At 47.4% G+C, this 14,237-nt stretch overlaps 1 protein-coding gene across 1 annotated transcript; it reads left to right on the top strand.

Moving 5' to 3' along the window:
* The first annotated feature begins 1,060 nt into the window (after positions 1 to 1,060).
* LOC117051579 (membrane-spanning 4-domains subfamily A member 4A-like) lies at positions 1,061 to 11,145 on the top strand. The gene is made up of 8 exons (XM_033158107.1): positions 1,061 to 1,315; positions 4,164 to 4,259; positions 4,540 to 4,711; positions 7,250 to 7,372; positions 8,799 to 8,855; positions 9,561 to 9,662; positions 10,515 to 10,640; positions 10,894 to 11,145. Exons 3-8 carry the CDS (start codon positions 4,595 to 4,597, stop codon positions 10,972 to 10,974), a joined length of 606 nt encoding a protein of 201 aa, XP_033013998.1. The 5' UTR covers positions 1,061 to 1,315; positions 4,164 to 4,259; positions 4,540 to 4,594; the 3' UTR covers positions 10,975 to 11,145.
* Positions 11,146 to 14,237: the final 3,092 nt, after the last annotated feature.

Below are 14,237 nucleotides of genomic sequence, written 5' to 3'. Positions count from 1 at the left end.
CAGATGTGTGGAAGCTCTGGTCTGTAGGCTGATGTGGCCCACCAGGGCTTTGAATCTGGCCCTCAGGACTTTCCCCAGGCTACTCCTCCCCTCCCCTCTTCCTACATCACCCCCAGCTTCAGCCCGGCCTTGCAGAGTGTTTTTGTCTGGCTGGAATGTGACCTCTTATTCACCAGATGGGATTGGTGTGTGATCCCATCTGCACTATGTATTTAATGGAGCATAGTAGCACTTTGTGGCCATGCAAATATAGTTCCCAAAGTCGGGTGCCTGCCCCTCTCTCTACCTAGCAGTGGCAAAAGCCCATGGGGCCCAGGCACCCACACAGGGTCTATGTCCCTTTGGAGAATGGAAGATGCAGCAGAGACTATTGCGGCTTTAAGAAATTTGCTTCATTCACCTATTTACACCTTCAGTGTGCATGGAGGTAGTCCAGATCTTATGGCACAATCATTCCAAGAGGCAGCAGTGTAAGCTCCCTGCAGCCAGCCTCTCCCATGATGGGACCTTCCCCCCTCCCCCCTCCTTCCCAGAAACCCCCTCCCCTCCCCTCGAGCAGTTACCCGGGCAGCCTCCCAAATCCCCAGTCTCTGTTCACACCTGGAGCAAGCGGGGGGGGGGGGTTGGAGGAGAAAAGAAATTTCCTGTATTGTTAATGTCCCCCAACTGCTCCTTGATGACCGTAGCTCAGTCACAGGAGTTCATTTGCAGATTGCATTCCCCTTTCATATCACAAATAAACCACAGTGTAGTGGAAAAATTGAAGGTTTGGTCTTGCGCAGCCAACCCTTCCTGCGAGTCCTCGCTGGAGCACCCCTGCCCTTGAGGGAGGCCCAGCCTGGGAAACCTCAGAAACCGGAAAGGTGGGTCCTCTAACGTTTTCTGTAGTTGGGGAAAAGGACCTCAGAGTCCCGCAGACCCTTTCCTTACCACAGTTAACAAAACCGGACTAAATGATGCTAAATGGGGCGGGTAGGTGGCAAAATCGGGGAGACCCTTATAACCCTTAACTGGACGAATACAAAGTGTCTTCTTGATATGTGATGCAACTAGGAGAGAGTGGGGCGGAGTGTCGGAGTATCCGGAGAGGAAACGTCGACGTGAACAAACAGAACCAATTAAAAGCCCGCGTTCTCCTTAAACTGGAATTCAGCAAAATCTAAACTGTTACCCAATATCTGTCCGCGTCCATTTCTGCAAGCTCCGATGAGATCAGCTGGGACTTCTTTCGAGTAGGCACCCCTAGGACTGCACCGTCAGGAAAGGAGTGGTAGCTGCGAAGCAAGAATCGCAAGCGAGAACTCTGTCTGAGCAGGTATGTGGCAAGTTCGCACTTCCCTCCATTTCCTCCCCCGCCCCTCCCTCCCCAATCTTCTTCCCAAAGTTCAACCCCGCTAGTTAACCATCATCCCGTTCGGCCGGGACTCCTCGACCATCCCGCGGATCCTAGCGTCGCAGGAAAGTCTTTTCGCGCTCTTGGGACCAGAGGAGGCGAGGGTGGGATCATGCACCACCGTCTGTATTCTGCTTCTCTTCCGCGGCTCGGGTCCCAGCCAGAGGAACCAGCTCTTTCCCGCTCCTTGTTGAGGAGGAGGACGGGCAGTTTGCATTCCCGGGTTAGCAGCCATGGGCGTAGCCAGGATTTATGTTAGCTGTGTCAAGGGCGCTTGCTGAGCTCAGTCTCTCCGCTCTCCAGTAAGGGAAGGGAGGGAAAACGTCTCCTGTTTCCATCCCTCGCCATTGGGATGCCAGTTTAGGACACTTCCAGCCTTCCACTATTTTCAGCTGTCTGTAAATTCTGGTTCCTAACCCTGCTCATTCCGGGGGCCGGCGCCGTGTCTTTCTGCCAGGATTGCTCCCTTCCGAGGTCCTTTCCAGCTGACCTGTTTGACTGAGAAATCATCCTGATTTGATGGCACAAAGTTTTCAGCCTGTCGTAAATTCAGCGCGAGCCGTTAAGGGTCACCTCTGAACGAGTCGTTTTATGGAGCACCAATCCTGATTCCTTTGCACAAAGCTCTCGCGCGGAGGTTAGGCAATGGCTGTGCGCGCGCGCACGATTCTTTGCCTCGGCTGGTAAGGCGCTGCCACCTCTGGGGTCTGAAGCCGAGTATGCAGCACGACTTCAACCCAATCCATGTACTGTTTTGGACATCCTCTGAAAGTTTTTGGTTTTTTTTTTTTAAATAATAATCTGCAAGCCTATTCATTAGCCCCAATTGTTCCTGCCACCCCAACCTCATTCATCCTGAGAAAGAATTCTGTGGAACTCAAAAGTTTGCTCACAAACTTTGCTTGGTACAAAGTAACAAACTTTTTGCTTGGTACAAAGTACAAAGTAACAAACTTTTTGCTTGGTACAAAGTAACAAAGTTAGCCTATTGCTATATTGTGGGGTTTGGATTCTCCCGTTCAGTTTCAAGGCACTTCCATTTCTCTTACTTAGAGAGCATAGCCCAGGTGTGCTGGGAAGTTGCCAGGCCAACCAGAGATCCTCTGGATCCTACATCCCTGTGCGTCTTCTTCTAGGACAGCTCCCTAATTAGTTTATTCCCAGCTGACCTATTTCTCAAGATTTCATCCTGATTGGATTGCACCAAGTTTTCAAAGGAGTCAGATGCCTGCTGTTTAGCAGTCATTCCCACTGTCTTGTATAAGCTCCCCACAAATAATTTTGCAGTTGTTTCCCTGGACTTTCCAGTGCATTTTCCGTCACTTTCCTTACTGTGAAATGTAAGATTCTTATGATCTGAAATCAGTTTTCTTGTGCAAGCTTGCCAAACCCAGTTTAATTCCATTACTGAAATTTGCAAGTACTGTATGTCCTGGAAGCCCACCCAGAAAATAAGGACAGCCTGCAAGTGGTCAACAGAGTTGGGATGTCCTTTCCTTCCAAAAGGGGGCAATAATTCACGCTCCCCCCCTCTCCCTCCCTTCTTTGTGGGAAATCCAGAAAGAGGAGTCAACTTCAACATTTTCTGTTTCCTGGAAAGGGCACTCAGCGAAATGTGGATCCAGCAATGGGATACTGATCACATCTGCATTTCTCACTTACTCTAGCTTGCTCACTTGCCATTGTTGTGCATCTTCCACCACTGCATCTCTACTCTACAGAGTGTAGTGAGTTGAGTCTGAAGTCTAAAGTATGGTTACCAGATTTTTTTTCAATGAATCCAGGGACACTAAAAAAAAAAAGTTACATGCTTTATTATCCCTAATTACATCTATACATAAGCTGTTTTGCTGTCTTGAGATGGCCGGAGGAGGAGGAGAGAAACCTGAGGGGTGGAGTTGGAAGCAGAGTTTGAGAATATGACTGTGGGATGTTCACAGAATCACAGATTTGGAAAGGACCTCTGAGGGGCATCTAGGACAACCCCCTGCAATGGAGGTACCTCAACTCAAGCAGCCTCAACTTAAAAGAACACAAGGCTTCCCTGCTCCAATTTGACTTCTGCAGTTCCCAGCTGTCAGGGACACGATCTCGTTCACGCTCTCTCTCACGCTCAGCCGCTCGGCTCCGCAGTCTGCTCCGGCCGCCGCTCCAGTTGGCCGAGGGATCGAAGTCATCTCACCCTCCGCACCTTGCCGAGCAGAGAAACCGCGCACCTTGCACCCCTCTGGGCAACGGCACACCGCCTGCCTGTGACTCCTGAGCTCCCCCCAATCTCCTGCCCCCTTCCTTCTTCGTTTGAGAGATTGCGGGTGGGCAGCCGTTGCCCAGGAGGGGCGCAAGGGGCGCGGTTTCTCTGCCGGGCAAGGTGCAAAGCTCTTCCTTCCTCACTCTTCGATCCCCCCACCCACATCTGCCTCTGCCTGCGCATAATACTATCTTCCCACCCCTCCAGCTGCATATTACTCCAGGAGAGCAGGGTGTCATGTTTCCCGGGGACATTTAATGAAATCCGGGGACATTCCAGGGACTGAATTTGTCTGGGGACAGATTTGCAAATCCGGGGACTGTCCCTGGGAACGGGGACATCTGGTAACCCTAAAGTCTCAGGACTCAGCTAGATGGTAAAGAAAAGCGATTTATATGCGTTGTATATGAGATATACATTGTGCCACCAGATGGCGCTGTGTATTCCCGTTTTTCTCTCTACCCGTTCCCCCTGTTTAAATTTACAACGCGTTTAACTGAATCGCTTCTTTGATATGTCTAGATTCAGCTTCAGACTCCACGTCCTTTTGTTTATCCAATGCACCTGTAACTGCAACTTAACACTGCCTCCGGACCAGATTGCTACTGTATGTGAACTGTGAGTAAACTGTATTTTATCAAAGACGTTTTTTGTGCTGTTGTTGTTTTAAGGGGGATAAAAGGGGGAAATAACAGGAAAGCCCAGTCTGCACCAAGGCATCCTGGATTGCTTCATCAAAAAGGCTACAACAAGCTGAAACAGCAGCTTCCTACTTTTGTCACAAAGGGGTGTACTCTGCTAACTCACAAACGAGTGTAAGGAAGGGTAATACCTAGGTAATATGTCCTTTCCTAATTTCTATACACACCCCCACACTATTTTCCCTTGCTGCATTTAGATCTCCTCTTCCTGATACAGTTGCTGTTTTACAAAACCAGTCCCTGAACGCCATCATGGATTCCAATCCAATTGCACCACTGGCCCCCCGATCCTTCTCGAGAGATGAGTCGGATGCTTACATGCCAAAAGCAATGAAGAAGTTTTATCGGGGTGAGCCATTGGCACTGGGGGTGAGTATGGAATATAGGGGAAACCTAGAGGGTCTGTGTTCCCCTGCCTGCTCTATTTGAGAGCCCTCCCAGTTCCTCCCCCTTACCATTTTAGACTTGCTTACCCTTAGGCAACTGCAAAGCCCTCTTCTCAGCTTCCCAGCCCTGCTTCTGAAGTCAATTCTTTCTTCTCTTCTGCACCTTGTGTAGCCCCAGCTAACATGGCAGCTGTAGTTCAGCAATGTCTGGAGCAGGAGTCAGCAACCTTTTACAGCCATGGGCCGGTCCACCATCCCACAGACCATGAGGTGGGCCAGACTATATTTTGAAAAAAAGAAGAAGAATGAATTCCTATGCCCCACAAATAACCCAGAGATGCATTTTAAATAAAAGCACACATTCTACTCATGTAAAAACACCAGGCAGGCCTCACAAATAACCCAGAGATGCATTTTAAATAAAAGGACACATTCTACTCATGTAAAAACACACTGATTCCTGGACCGTCCGTCGGCTGGATTGAGAAGGCGATTGGGGTGCATCCAGCCCACGGGCCTTAGGTTGCCTACCCCTGGTCTGGAGTTTAGCAACCTACATTCTGATGTCTGATTGGTTTCAGTGAAATACATACACATCTTTCTGGATGAAACCTTTGGATTTTTGAAGTGATTAAATGAACACTGCATCATGATCTATTCTATTAAAAAAAAAATTAATTTTTTTAAAAAAGTTCTATACTGTAGGAAGAAAATGCAGATTGTTTACATAGGAGTAAATCTGGCTGAACTCAGTGGGAATTGCTTTTGAGTGGATGTGCGTGGAGTTGTGCAAAACAGGTCCCTATCTCCTGCCCTCCCCCATACAAGCATTTTAAATAACATAAATAACTTAAGTTCGTCAGGGTCCCCAGGGAAGGCAGAACCACTGCTTTGAGGAGAGGGCTAGCCACACTCTTCCTGCTTTTCCTCTGTCTACCCAAAGAGATTTTTAAAGAAGTCAGGATGGTACCCTGTGTGGTGTAGTGGTTAAGAGTGGTGGACTCATAATCTGGTGAACCAGGTTCGATTCCCTGCTCCTCCACATGCAGCTGCTGGGTGACCTTGGGCTAGTCACACTTCTCTGAAGTCTTCAGCCTCACTCACCTCAAGAGTGTTTGTTGTTGGGGCAGAAGAGAAAGGAGATTGTTAGCTAACAGGACCAGTGGTCAGGGATGATGGGAAATGTAGTCCCAAAACAGCTGGAGGGCCAGGTTTGGCCACCACTGTTTTAAAGGGAGTGAAAGGAGGGATATCAAGTCCAAACTCCTCCCCCCCTCCTCCTCCTCCTCCTCCTCCTCTACTTCTTCTTCATCTGAGGTTCAGACCGTAGACTATATTCTCTGCCTCTTATTCTCTCTCTGGTGATATTCTGAAAAATAAGCAAGCATCAACAATTGCAACAAGATGCATGTCTGCCGTGTTCTGAGCAGTACTAATTTTCTAGAAAAAGAGCTTCCAGAACTCACTCAGTTCCTATGATTTTCCCCTGACAAAAAGCCCTGCAGCCGAGAAATAAATAACACTCCACATACTCTCAGCTTGCATGTTGAATGGCTGTGCGCAGCCATAACCCTGCCCAAAATCTCTGCATGTTTCGTTTCCTTTGCTTCTTTCCTGGAGGTGAGACCTTGAGCATAGCCAGTGCCGGATTTACATATAAGCTAAACAAGCTATAGCTTAGGGCCCCACTCTCTTGGCCCCCCCCAAAAAAAAATTATACCGAAAGAAATACCATCGTTTACACTCACTAAATTTAACAGGGTACAAAGGTCTGCTGTCCCAATGAACAGTGTGGACACCTATGGTGATGTTGATATTATTAAAAATGCATTGTATCAACTACAATTGCATTGTACAGATTATAACACTTAATTTCATATTAATAAAGCTATTTATAATTATTAGCAGTTTGCATCATATATTTACACCTATTATTATTTCATGTTATAGCAAGCTTCTAGAGACCAGATGATGAGTCCTTGTAAACTGTGTTTCTAAAGGAACTTCTGTTATTGCCAAATGCCAATGTGTTTGCATTGTTAAGATTGTTATGAATAAAAAATCTTTTTAAGTTAGAGCTTAATAATTATTTCACTATTAATATTCTTCTTCTTAATTGTATTTCATTATTAATATACTTCTTCTTAATTGCATTTCAGTTCAACAATTACTTTGATAAAATACATATTTTGTTATGTGCAAATGGCTTTAGATACCTATTAGGTCCATAAATTACCATATAGCATATATTCAACACAAAAAACAGTGACAATTTATTGTTGACAAAGGACAGCTGGACATATAAAGGGCCCTATTACCTTCAGTAGCTTAGGGCCTCATCAAACCTAAATCCGGTCCTGAGCATAGCAATGGTTTACTATTGGATAGCATTGCATTGGCTCCACCCACTTAGGCCTCCAGCCCCGCTCACCTCAGCATGTGCCCCCCCATCATGTTTGAAGTAACCTTCAGTTGGTCTGCTGTGGTGATAATAAGACCTGGTTTTATGCTGTCTTTGCAGATCACGCAGATACTCAACGGGATTATGCATGTTGCTCTTGGAGCTGCGTTTCACACTGTGCCTTATTATTATTATACTTCTTCTTACATTATAATTGAAGTACCAATCTGGAGCGGAATCTTGGTAATCCAACATACATCTTTGTGTGAAAAAAAGAAAAAGAAAAGTTCCTTTGGGATTCAGCTTAGACTAAGAGAGAGATGGAGAGGTTGGGAATGCAACTCCCATCAGCCCCTGCCTGCCTGGCTAAAGTTCAGGGGTGATTGGAGTTGTAGTTCAGCAAAATCTCTAGGGCTAAAGATCCCACAGCTTTGCAACAGCTGAAAACCATCAGTGGGAGACCAGAAGGCGACACTGACCAAGGCTGAGCATCACTCAAAGATCCCACAACTGCTACTGTGTAAAAGGGGGGGGGGAATTCAGAATTATGCCTCATGAATTAAGTGGAAAGTAGAAGCCACTGGGGAGGGGGTAGCCACACACCTGACCCGTGAGCAGAGAGTCAGTACTGCTTAATTGGGTGTGTGTTTTGGGGTTTTCGTGGCGTGTGGGTGCAATGCCAGGAGCACAGGATTGGCTCTGCACAGACTTTGTGGATATTTAAGTTATAATTAGAAAAACCTTAATAATTATTCATAAAGGAAACAGTTTATAAGAAGTAAATAAGGAAGCCAGATACAGGATAAAGGAAGTCTTTCATTTGGTTGTTTGTATTGTATGTTATGTTCACATTTAACGAGGGTGGATTTGTGTATTGGGGGGGTTGTGTTATGTTGTAAATAAAATTCCAATATTATTATTTTTTTAAAAAGGATTGGCTCTGCACAGTGCCAATCTCCATACCACCTGACCTCACTCTCCCAGTAAGAGGCAGAGACTTCTCTGCCAGAAAATCAGGAGTGCAGTCCTGCCCCCTTCCCACCAGGCACTACTATTGAGAAGTTCAGCTTTTTTTGGGAGGTGGGGGAATAGACAGTTTCTCGTCCTCAAGAGACATGAAGATGGCATTGAAAACGTATGTGGGATAGCTGGTGAAAATGTCAGAAGCTGGAGAATGGCTGAAGAGGCGTTCCTAGTAATTATGGGCTGGGGCTTTTCCACATAGGCCTTTGCTCTTCCATATTGCTTGTGGAAGCTAACTGTCTGTGCAACTTTGCACACACTTGGATCCTATTTCAGAGTGTATATGCAGCGCTGACATGGGGCCTTGGAGGTGGCCGTGACGGGGTGACCATTCTAGGGAGCAGGGAAGGCACAGCAACAGTGCCAGATCCAGCCTTGGAGGCCCCTTCTGCCATGGACCTCCTCCGTCAAAGAGTCCACCAGAGAGTGTGTTGGACAGAATTTGTATGGACAAATCCCAGGATAATTATGGAGCTGTCCAGCAGAACAGGTATCTTGGCTTCAGGGCTTTTGCTTGAGAAACATCAAATACTGCTCCATTAATATCGTTTTCTGGTTATGATCTAATGGACTGGAAGCCAAGATATGAGAAAAATCCCTTGGAATCTTGTTCTCAGCTTCTGACTTCCCTTTCCTTCTCTTACAGTACATCATTTCAGGATCCCTCTCTGTGGCAGCTGCCAGGAACCCCAAAATGCCAATGGTAACTAATTTGCTTGTTGGGAAATGTGTGATGAAAGATGGAATGCAGAATTCATGGTGCCTGCCGCTTGCCATTTAAGGGTTCCTCCTAGAATTCCTGGTTTGAAGTTATCCTGTCCAACCTCTTGCATTTTCCAGAGGAAGTTCTGTGGATCTCTTAGGGGGTTTATCACCTCAACTCAGGCCAAGAACCATATTGGTCTGCAGCTACCATGTCCAAAATCATGCATCAATTCAGATATGGCTGGTTAGAATCCAGTACCTGTAGTTATTTAGTGCTCCCCCCTCTATATATGGTGGGATATAAGAGATTTCCAAAATACAGGAGATGGGTTCATTTAGTCCAAAGCTGAACGGAGTCCTTCTGCCTCCCAATGGGGCTTGATGATTGCAAGAGAACCCGCCCCCAGCTTGAATTTGTGAAATTCAAGGGGTGGTGCTCTGCCTCTGTGTATTGTGGCATCATTGTATGTCCCCAGAAGCCTGTTCTGCACTATACATTTAAAGCTGTATCATAGCACTTAAGACAATTATGACTTCTCTCCAAAGACATGTGAGAATTGTCATTCATTCAGGGTGCTGAAAGATGTTAGGAGACCTTTATTCCCCTCACAGAATTACAGCTCCCAGGGAGGTTTATACCAGGCAGTTGCTTCAGGATTGCTCAATGAAGGCATGATATCTGATTGTTTGTCCCCACTGTTAGGTGAAAGGGATGCTGGGAATGAACGTCGTGAGTTCTGTAGCGGCCGGCATTGGAATCTTTTCCCTCTCTATTTCAATGGATAACTACTATGTGTTTGGGCAGGTGAGAGAGCTGTAATGAGCATCATCCGAAAAAGTATAGTGGGTGTAATAAATCCCCAGTGTTCCCTTGGGTAAGTGCCGGTCTCATCACTTCCAGACTGTTGCTATTTTGGGGCGGGATTCCAATTGCATCCTAGCAAACCCAGGTTGTGAGATCAAAGTGGATTCGGAAACCAGTGGTAGAGCTTCATGCTCCGGCACCGGGGATGGGAAGCAGGTGGGGGCGGGGCTGGTGCGCGTTCTGGGAGCATGGTGCGCCACCTGCAGGGGCGTGGCGCGCAGCGCGGGTGGGGGGCAGCCGAGATGGAACCCTACCGGGATCCCGCTGCCCGGGGTGCCCTGCCCCCTACATCCCGCCCTTCCTACGCCAGGGCAGGAAAAAACTCCCCTGCTGAAAACAGACCCTTTTTGGATAAGGAAAATGACTGGAAAATGCACCAGAAAGTGTGTTTAGACAACCTTGGCAGGACAGGATGGAAGGATGAACAGAGCAAGTCATGGTGGTGCTTTGACATAAACAGAGCAATTGTGGGATTACTTGAGTTGCTTAAGTCTGCTGTGTTTGGCTTTGACTGAGGGTCTTTTAAGCAAGGGGAGCCCTTGAACACTTCAGGGTGGCAGCCAAGTTAGGCAGCTCTGTCTGGTCTCCCAGAGTGTCCAAGGGGCATTGGGTGTCTGTGTGTATTATTATGTTGTTTTGCATCCTCACAACAACCCAAAGAGGCATCTGGTTGTTAGCAATGGGAACAGGATGCTGACCTATATGGTCCACTGGTCTGATTCAAACTCTGTTCTTCTCACTTACACATTTATAAATGGAGAGTAATTCCCTTTGCCGGGCTCTCTGCTTCAGTCACAGAGCATATTTCATGGAATCATGGCTGTCTTCCTGGTATTCAACATCCTTGAGTTTTGCATCACTATCTCCACTGCTGCGTTTGGGTGCAAGACTGTTTGCCAGGACAACTACACCGAAACGGTAACACTGAAGAAGTGGAGTTTGGTGACCAGAGTAGACATTCCGGGGTGGGGCCTGCTCTCTTGCTCCCCAAATAAGGTGTTTGTTGTCATAACAGCATTTCACCTTAGGGCTAGAAGTCTCCCTCTAAGTTCAATGGCCCAGAAGTCATCCCTTATTACTGAGAGCAAGCAGAGTTAGTTGCTCAGGAGCTGAGCAGCACTAAAATGCACAGCAAGACTGATTTTTTTCCTGGGGCGTTCTTTTCCTGCAGGTTGTCGTGGTTTACCAGAACGTGAACCCAGGCGATGCTGTTGCTCTTCCAGCTGCTTGCAATGATCCCAGATCCCCCTGACTTGCTGTTACTTCATCCAATCCTCCTTTACTGCCATTTCCAATGTCAGGAGTAAAAAATACTAAAAGTGCACTTAGGCACCAAGCAGGTTTCTTGGCTCATCCTAGATCATCTTTGAAGAAATCTATGTCTATCATGACCCATGCAAATAAAACAATGGGATTTTGATAAGGCGGCATGGCCTGTTGTTTGTTGGGAAGATTGGCAACTTTTAAGTTAGGAGCAACATTTTAAAAGTAGATCAGGGGAAATGTAAGAAGCCAATCAATGGAAGCCCTTAAAATGAATAGTGCCATTTTGAACAAAAACAATGATAAAGATTATCAAAAGAAACTATAGCAAATATAATGTTGCCGAACTAAGCCTCGCATGAGAATAAGAATAAGAAAAACTGCAAACAGGATGTGGGTTGACTGGACGAATAAAGATTCCCCAAATTGCACTAGATATCTTTCAGCAAGATATGAATGCAAAACAAGAAATATTATATAACAATATTATACATTACTCAAAATTTCTGGTCTTCTGTTTTCATAAAGCTTAGTGTGTTTCCAGGGCTTCTGAGATGCTAGAACACAGGTGAGGAACGTCTGGTCTGTAGGCTGAAGTGGGCCCCCCCAGGGCTTTGAATCTGGCCCTCAGGAGTTTTCCCAGGCTCCTACCCTCCTCCTGCATCATACCAGTCACCAGTCCTGCCTTGCAGGGTCTTTTTGCCTGTCTGGAAGGTGTCTCTGAACTTCGATAATGCCTCTTATTTGCCTGGTGGGAGAAGTGTGTGGTCCCATCAGAGCTATGCACTTAAAGCAGTATCACAGCACAATCATGGCTTCCCCTAAAGCACTGGTCTTCAGCTGGTGGATCAGGACCCACTACAACATCACAGCCTTATCAAAGTTGGTTTGCAACAGGACTGGAGCACTACCACCATGTGAATATAGGGTAAAAGGTGAAGAATTGGGTCCCCAAGTGCATGTTTGGGTAGGGTTGCCATATATCTGGGAAATCCCAGAGGAGTCCTGGATTTGGTTCCTTTTGGGGGCATCGGGGGAGGCTTTTAAAAAAAATAAAATAAAAATAAAACTGTAGCTAATGTCTGGGTTTGGGTGCAGTGTTGGTGGCGCAATTGGCAGTGGTGTGGGGGTTAGTCTGAACAACTATTTGGGGTGGGCCTCCTAAGAAAAGCTCAACAAATTTGTGGTGGGATCTGGATTTTTACCTTTTGAAATATGGGAAATCTATGTTTGGGTTAAAAGTGGGACCTGGGTCTGGGTCTGAATGCTTGGACATGGAGTGTTAAAGTGTGGACTTCTGTCTGGAATGATCAGGGCAAAATGTTAAGCCCTGTACCATCATTGCCTTGTGTGGCAACCAACTGAGATCACATGACGCCTCCCATTTCCCACAGTGCATTTCTCACTGGTACCCAGGAAGTGGCGCTGTTGCATCACAAACAGATTGTAGCTGGCTATTTGTTGCGGATGTACCATCCAATAAAGCGATAGACTGGGTGGGGGCTTTTATGGAGAAAAAAGGGCCTTAGGGAGCTCACCCGCTATGGTTGTGCTGCTTCCGGTTTGCAGAGCTAGTAATGCTGATTCCCAAGGCGACTTCGAGATGAAATCCTCCAGTGAATATAAATGGAGAATTGTGCACATTAGGTGCCACACATTTCTTGACTTTGTTAGGCAGGCATTCCCAATCGGAAAGAGAAGAATGATTGAAAGGCATTGCTTATTGCCACACAGCAAGCATAGCAGAACGCTCCTGACTCTAGGTGGGAAAGAGTGAGATCATGGTAAGAATTCAAGTACAAAGAAGGTAGGACAGCACAGGGATGCAGGGTGAGCTGTAGGCCACTGGTAGAGCATGTTGCTTTGGATGCAAAAAATCCCAGGCCTCTCCAGCTAGGGATAGGAAAGACCCCTGCTTAAAAGCTTGGACAGTCAGTGTAGACAATATTGGTCTCAATGGACCAAATACCTGACTTGGTATAAGGTAGTCTTCTGCATTTGGCCTCGGCCCAGTATACCTGAAGGAGCGTCTCCACTCCCACCGTTCAGCCTGGACACTGAGGTCCAGCTCTGAGGGTCTTCTGGTGGTTCCCTCACTGCGAGAATGGAAGTAACAGGGAACCAGGCAGAGGGCCTTCTCAATAGTGGTGGCCTCTCTGTGGAACACCCTCCCATCACATGTCAAGGAAATGAACAACTATATTTTAGAAGACACCTGAAGGCAGCCCTTTATTGGGAGGTTTTCAAAGTTTGATGCTTTAATATGTTTTATATGTACTGTAAGCCGCCGAGAGTGGCTGGGGAAAGCCAGCCAGATGGGCGGGGTATAAAGAATAAAATAATAATGATAATAAATATTATCATTCCAAACTGCAGTGCTGAGACTTATTCCCTGCAAAACTGGGATCAGTTATTGCCCCCTCCAAAGCACTCACATTTTGTAATGGTGTTTCTCAAGTGGTGTAGGAAATTGCAACCCAAATACACTGTGGCAGATTTGCAAGGGGAATGAAGTGCCGCAGTGGCCTCTGATACCTATTATTGTCTGATGCATCTATTTTTTATTTTTTTGCTTGGGGAGTTGTTGACAAAAGAATACAAACGTTTCTGCTGAAAAAAACATCCCACTGAGATTCCATGGTCATGATGCAGGTCAGATGCACACACAGAAGCAGAATTCCATGCAGGGGCGTTGCTGGGGAGGGGCGGTAGGGGCGGTACGCCCCCTGTGACAGGGTGAGCAGCGGCGGGTGGGGGTGACAAGCGGCTGCCCCTCCCGCCACTCCCATGTGCCGCCGCTCCCTCCGTCACCCCGGGAGCAGCAGCGCTGCACAGACGGGGTGCTTGCTCGGCCGAGCGAGCACCCCCTCCGTGCAGCGCTGCTCCTCCCCGGGTGACCGGTGGTGCCTGGGGAGTGGTGGGAGGGGCCGCCGCATGTCACCCCCACGCACCGCCGCTTGCTCCGTCGCCGAATCGGGAGTCTTTGCAGCCCGCAAAGACTCCGGAATCTGCCGCCCGGCACCCCTTCTTGCAGCGGCTGCTCACGCAGGCACGAGCAGCCGCGGCAAGAAGGGGTGCTGCTGCCGGGCGGCGGCTTCTTCGGAAGTCTTTGCAGCCCGCCCCCGGCAGCCAAGGGGCTAAGAACGCCCCTGATTCCATGCACGTGTCAGGAACTATGACATTGCTTACCATTCTGCGTTATTTACAATCGGGATCCCAAGCTGAACCAATCTGGATGTGGACAGGCCAATC

Source organism: Lacerta agilis, chromosome 8, assembly GCF_009819535.1.
Source record: "Lacerta agilis isolate rLacAgi1 chromosome 8, rLacAgi1.pri, whole genome shotgun sequence".
Taxonomy (NCBI): domain Eukaryota; kingdom Metazoa; phylum Chordata; class Lepidosauria; order Squamata; family Lacertidae; genus Lacerta; species Lacerta agilis.
Note: the sequence above shows the minus strand (reverse complement) of the source record. Positions and strands in the feature narration are given on the sequence as shown.

Coding starts and splice junctions, on each gene's coding strand:
- LOC117051579 (XM_033158107.1), top strand. CDS start 4,595: ATGGATTCCAATCCAATTGCACCACTGGCCCCCCGATCCTTCTCGAGA. Junction 7,373..8,798: donor CAATCTGGAGCGGAATCTTG/GTAATCCAACAT, acceptor CTTCTCTTACAG/TACATCATTTCAGGATCCCT. Junction 9,663..10,514: donor ACTACTATGTGTTTGGGCAG/GTGAGAGAGCTG, acceptor TCTCTGCTTCAG/TCACAGAGCATATTTCATGG.